Raw genomic sequence first — 6220 nt, 5'->3', positions numbered from 1 at the left:
TTTCATCAGACCAGAGAATCTTGTTTCTCATGGTCTGAGAGTCTTTTTGGTGCCTTTTGGCAAACTCAAAGCGGTCTGCCATGTGCCTTTTACTAAGGAGTGTCTTCCGTCTGGCCGCTCTACCATAAAGACCTGATTGGTGGAGGGGTGTAAACATGCTTGTCCTTCTGGAAGGTTCTCCCATCTCCACAGAGGAACTCTGGAGCTCTGTCAGTGACCATCAGGTTCTTGGTCATCTCCTGACCAAGGTCGTTCTCCCCCGATTTCTCAGTTTGGCCGGGCGGCCGGCTCTAGGTAGAGTCTTGGTGGTTCCAAACTTCTTACATTTAAGAAGGATGGAGGCCACTGTATTATTGGGGACCTTCAATGCTGCAGACACTTTTTGGTACCATTCCCCAGATCTGTGCCTCGACACAATCCGGTCTCAAGGGCTCTACAGACAATTCCTTCGACCTCATGGCTTGGTTTATGCTCTGAAATGCACTGTCAACTGTGGGACCTTACATAGACAGGTGTGTGCCTTTCCAAATCATGTCCAATCAATTGAAGTTACCACAGGTGGACTCCAAGTTGTAAAAAAAAATCTCAAGGATGATCAATGTAAACAGGGTGCACCTGAGCTCAATTTTGAGTCTCATAGCAAAGGGTCGGAATAATTATGTAAACAAGGTATTTCTATTTTTAATACATTTTCAAAAATGTCTAAAAACCTGTTTTCGCTTTGCCATTGTGGGGTATTGTGTGTAGATTGATGAGTAAAAATGGTACTCCTTATTTTAATACATTTTAGAATAAGGCTGTAACATAACAAAATGTGGAAAAGGGCAAGGGGTCTGAATACTTTCCCGAATGCAAATACAATTTCCTGTCTGTCACTTTAAAGGTCTGCTTATCTGAATTCTTCCAGATCGGCTTTTAGTCCCAGCCGGAGGTATGTGTAAATGTGCTAATATCTGTATAATTTCATCAGCCTTCCAGGCCCAAATATCATCAACAGAGAGATGGCAAAAATTCAACAGCTTGATAAATGTTCATGTCATGTGAGGACATGGTACTAAAAAGTCTGATTTATTTTTTAAAAGCTCATTGTTTATACAATCCTCCGTTTTGATATAGCCAGTACTGTAACATGATATTGAGATCACATCGATATACAAAATGGAGGCCATCCTGAAATCACCATCATGCTGGAATGTCTATATTGGACCAGGCTACAACAACAGCCTCCAAGCACAAGGCACAATGACTCAATGATCAAAACGTAAAGGTAGCTTATATGTGCGTCCATCATCATTCCTCTGATTCCAACACAGGCTCAGTGGTAGGCTAAGAAGATCAATAGACCAAAGCTAGACAGATCTACTTCGAAACTTCACAGAGGAGAGGGAGCTGTTCTCAGCAGGTGCTGCTTCATGTTGTTCTCAGCACTAACACAACACTGTTCTATTATCACTGTTTTCTCTAACACTGAGAAATGGTTGAAACTCTTATTCAATTTGATTAATTTTGTGTTAAGCATTCAGCAATGGCTTCAATGTTCAAGGTATGGCTTCAATGTTGGCTTCAATATTCAAGGTATGTTCAAGGTAGTAACATCATCTCACATGGATAGAAACTCAAGACATTTACCTGCCTTACACCCCATAGTTTTAGTTTGTCTGAAAACTATAGGCTATATAGAAAAGTATTGGATTATTCAAGGTTAATAGGGCGAGTCAAATTAATTTAAGTACCTTTCTTTTGCCTACAAAAGGAATGACACAAAATATTTTAAAAAATGTATTTGCAAATGGTTTATACCACCAGTCAGGTCCTCAGCAGTTTTCCATTCATTACAGTCACATCTGTTAGTTTCCAGTAGCCTACATTTGGCAATGGTAATTAACTGACCCATTATTAAACCTGTATGTGCTCCATAACTCATCCACCAAACCAGCCTGGATTCTGTTCACATCAACCCAAATAATTGATACATCCCCTCACACATGGTGCATCATTACCATACTTCTGAAGTTTGTGAGTAAAGAAAAATGTGTATGTGCATCGTAATTGAATTAACATTATATCCAGAGTTTGAGACAAGTGTAAGACGTCATATACGACAAATAATAAATAAAACAGGTATCTAGGTATACAGTGAATGCAGTAGGTAAGTATATGTTATTTTTTTTAAAATGGAGTGAGTCAACTGGTTGTCCACTGAGCGAGGCCCGCCTCCATTGAGTGTTTAGTTAGTAGCCTAGTTGTGGTTCACTTCCACCAGAAGGTCTTTGTTATTCCCACCAGGTGTCCATCTTCCGTACCCTCACCCTCTGCTTGTAATGGTACTCCTTCAGGTGTTTCTTCAGGGTGTTGGGGATGGGCAGCACGTTGATGCCGTCATAGGTGGTGCGGCTGCTGATCACCGCCCTGCACACGTGCTGCAGGCTGAAGGGCAGGGTGCGGTGGATGGGGTTGGACAGCAGAGGCTCAAAGAACATGCAGGAGTTGGGGTCCTTGTAGTGCTCCAGCAGCCCTGTGACGGTGGGCGCGTGGAACACACTTGGGTCGTGCACGTCGAAGCTGAAGTTGTGGTTCCACTGCTCGATGCGGGCGTGCAGCGAGCGGCCATAGCGGCGGAAGCTGACAGAGAAGAGGTAGTCTTCCTGGGCTGAGTCGCGGAGGAGGAAGGTGCCCTCTGGTTTGCCCTCCAGCAGAGTCTCGGCCTCATAGCGGTCCATCACACCCCAGTAGCAGGGTAGGTTAGTGATCTGCAACAGGTCAGGCACCAGACAGTGGATGTAGTCGATCTGGGTGTGGATGCGATAGCCGTCCTGAGTAGGGGGACCCTCAGCCTGGGGGACGGCAGCTCTGGTTGGCTGGACGCTGGCTGTGACCTGAGGGTCATCCACGGGGTCAGGGACAGAAGCAGCCTCACAGACAGGGACCAAGGCAGACGCTGAGGCAGAAGAGGAGGCAGCCACAGCCACTGCCTCATCCAGAGTGTCCAGACAGCTCTGCAGCAGGAGCTGGTGCTGCTGCTGCCTCTGGAGAAGCAGCTGCTGTTGCTGGTGAATGGTAGCCCTGTCGTCCCCTGCAAGCTCATTCATACCATGGGCCAGTTTGGGCCCCAGCTTGTACAGCGGGTTGATCTGGGCCGTCACCTCAAACGTGTGGATCTCTGCGTTGGGAGGTGGCTCTACGCCTTGTTCAATGCTGATGCGTCTGCGCTCTCGTAACCGGTCATCCACATCCTCCACCACGGCGGCCATGTTTGAGGCAGAGGCACTAGTGCTGACCACCAAGGTGTCCACTATAGGAGGTGTGGAGATGGGGGCTGTGTGCTGCTTGATGAGGTACCACTTCTGAGCCAGCTCGGTGCCTGCAGCGAAGGGACAGTCGTCCAACATGAGTTCACTAAGGTGGATCTTGCGGCGCGAGGAGGCAGCAGCTGCAGCTTGTGGCATGAAGATCTGCTGAGTGGAACTGGACGAGGATGGAGTGTTGGTCTTTATGGGGAAACACTGCCCCATGGCATCCTGAATCTTTTGGCGGAGTGTGCGACTGCCACCTGCCCCCCTGCCCTCAGCCTCACTGGCTGGTGGCTCAAGTGTCCCCTGTGCCAGCCTGGCTGTCCCCCTGTCCTGGCTGAGTGAAGTGACCCCCTCCTGGCCCTGCCATCTCCTGCCCTCTTTCAGGGGAGAGGAGGAGCAGCGGTCCCTGGGCTCTAGACCAGTCAGCAGATCCCCATACTCAAACCCATCGCTGACAGGCCGCTCCGCAGCTTGCTGCTCACGGGACGTATGGCCTTTTTTCTTTCCTCTTCCACCGGCATCTCTTCTCTCCTCAGACCGGCTCTGTCTCACCTTGGGACGGGCGCCCCGCTCCCTGTCTTTCCCACGATCGCCTGACTCCTTTGGTTGAGACATGTCAGGTTAATTACGGGCTGGAATAATGGTAGTTGCAGTCGGGTCAGCTGCAGGGAAAATGTGACTGGTGATTTGTGGCTGCAGTCAGTTCTCAGAAGCAAGCCCTCCCATTCAGAATCTTTCCAACGGCTGTCAATAACATGTCCCATGCATCACTGTCAGTCACTTGGGGCTACAAGATAAACAAAAAAGAGTTTCTCTTAGCTGCAGCAATTAGGAGCAAACAATTATATACACATTAAAAAAGACTATGGCCTATAAGCAATATTGTTTATTAATAAAAATGAATAAACAATGTAAACCTTTTTATAATATTTTTTTTGCTGCACCCTGACAGCAAAGACAGTTGGTACAGTCAATAAACTACAGTCATTGTCAATAACCCATCTTGTAGATCAGGGGTTCTCAAAGTGGGGTCCAGCAGGGGATCCACAGCCAGATCTCAAAATAAAAAATGGATTCTAATGGTGCAGCCATTTTACTGGTGAACAAAAGACAGATGGTATCTTGTCAAACTGACTGGGGCCAGCAAAAGGTAAGTGTCAAACTCAGCCCCAGTCAATTTGACAAGAGGTTTTCTGGCTCCAGTCAATTTAATAAGAGATAGTCCGTCATAAGAATGCTATTTTGTGTGGCCAATAAAAAAATATGGTTTAACACTATCATTACTAGTACTGTTGATATACATATAGCTCCTTTAATCTATAATTCATTTTCTTAACTCTGGGCAACATGGGCATGGGAGGCTCGCAGGGATTATCCACAAAAGTCCACCATTTATACATTGTTCAACTCAACACTTCTTGTATTACCCTTAAAATGTTTCTCAACATAGATGCACTGTAATTCAAGCTTTGTAACTGCCATGAGACTGTGTAGAATTGCAGGATGAGGTTTAAAAGCTGGCACAACAAAAAGGCTCTCTGCCTCATGATTTTTTGTTGTTGTAGAATTGCAGAAAATGAGCTTGAAACTGGGAAAAATTTAATAATCAAAAATTTCGCAAAAACATTTCCTTCCTAGGGGCCGAGACTTGGTTCGTCCGGCCATGCACTGCCAAAGTCATAATAAAAGTCCTTGTATCCTATACTTTCTCACTCAAATTGTGTTCTGATTATGAGAGGGTTCCTGATGATTTTGCAGTGGTATAAAGTACTTAAGTAAAAATACTTTTAAACTACAACTTAAGTAGTTTTTGGGGGTATCTGTACTTTACTATTTGTATTCTTGACAACTTTAAACTTCACTACATTCCTAAAAAAATTATATACTTTTTACATTTTCGCCCAAAAAAAACCTACATTTTGAATGCTTAGCAGGACAGCGAAATGGTCCAATTCATGCACTTAAAGATGAAGTCCCTCGTCATCCCTACTACCTCTGATCTGGCAGACTCACTAAATACACATTCGTAATTTGTAAATGTCTGACTGTTGGTGTTCCCCCCTGGCTAGCCGGTATATAAAATACAAAATAAAACGGTGATGTCTGGTTTGCTTAATATTTAAAAAATTACAATTATTTATACTTTTCCTTCTGATACTTTATTATATTTGAGAAATTACACTTTTGATACTTAAGTATATTTAAAACCAAATACTTTTAGACTTATACTCAAGTAGTATTTTACTAGGTGACTTTCATTTGAGTAATTTTCTATTAAGGTAATCTTTACTTTTACTCAAGTATGACAATTAGGTAATTCACAGTGGTGGAAAAAGTACCTATCACAATAGGGGTCCCGGGCTCCAGAAAGTTTGAGAACCCCTATAGCAGATATCAAGGAAGATATACGCGTTCTTTTATAGCTGGATGCGATTGAAGCGGTGCCCCTGGCTAGCCAGCTAGCTAAACGACTTTGTAGCATTAGCCTAGCATCTATCTGAAACATTTCAGGCATCACTCTTTCCCTTAGCAAGACGCGTTAGCTTACTATAACCTCAGAAGAAAACAATATCGAACATTTGTTTCATAACAAAAACGTTTTGAGGATGTCACAAAGACCAACTAAAATGTGGTACAACTAACAAATAGTTCATGATAACGGAAACAAGTTTGCTTGTTGAGCTAACGGAGAAGGCAAAATCCAGAGGAAAAAAAGGTTGTCACTCTCAAATATTCGACAAGAATGTTTGTGAAGTCTCTCCTTATTTGCCCGTATTGTTATAATGTAATGCAAATGTGTTATAATTTTGATTAGATCAATTTACTTACCTTATAAAAAACAGTATTCCTTGCTGCTCTCCAAAAGATAGCTAGTTAGTAATGTTAAAACCAGGAAACTGAAACGTTCACAACCCGGAAGCACAAAT

General features: G+C 44.0%; 1 protein-coding gene across 1 annotated transcript; it reads right to left on the bottom strand.

Moving 5' to 3' along the window:
- Positions 1-1768: 1768 nt before the first annotated feature.
- On the bottom strand, positions 1769-6197 carry LOC139383041 (suppressor of cytokine signaling 5-like). The gene is made up of 2 exons (XM_071127337.1): positions 6123-6197; positions 1769-4080 (listed from the first exon to the last, which is right to left on the bottom strand). The coding sequence occupies exon 2, from the start codon at positions 3906-3908 to the stop codon at positions 2274-2276; it is 1635 nt and encodes a 544-aa protein (XP_070983438.1). The 5' UTR covers positions 3909-4080; positions 6123-6197; the 3' UTR covers positions 1769-2273.
- Positions 6198-6220: the final 23 nt, after the last annotated feature.

Source organism: Oncorhynchus clarkii, chromosome 24 (genome assembly GCF_045791955.1).
Source record: "Oncorhynchus clarkii lewisi isolate Uvic-CL-2024 chromosome 24, UVic_Ocla_1.0, whole genome shotgun sequence".
Classification (NCBI taxonomy): domain Eukaryota; kingdom Metazoa; phylum Chordata; class Actinopteri; order Salmoniformes; family Salmonidae; genus Oncorhynchus; species Oncorhynchus clarkii.
Note: the sequence above shows the minus strand (reverse complement) of the source record. Positions and strands in the feature narration are given on the sequence as shown.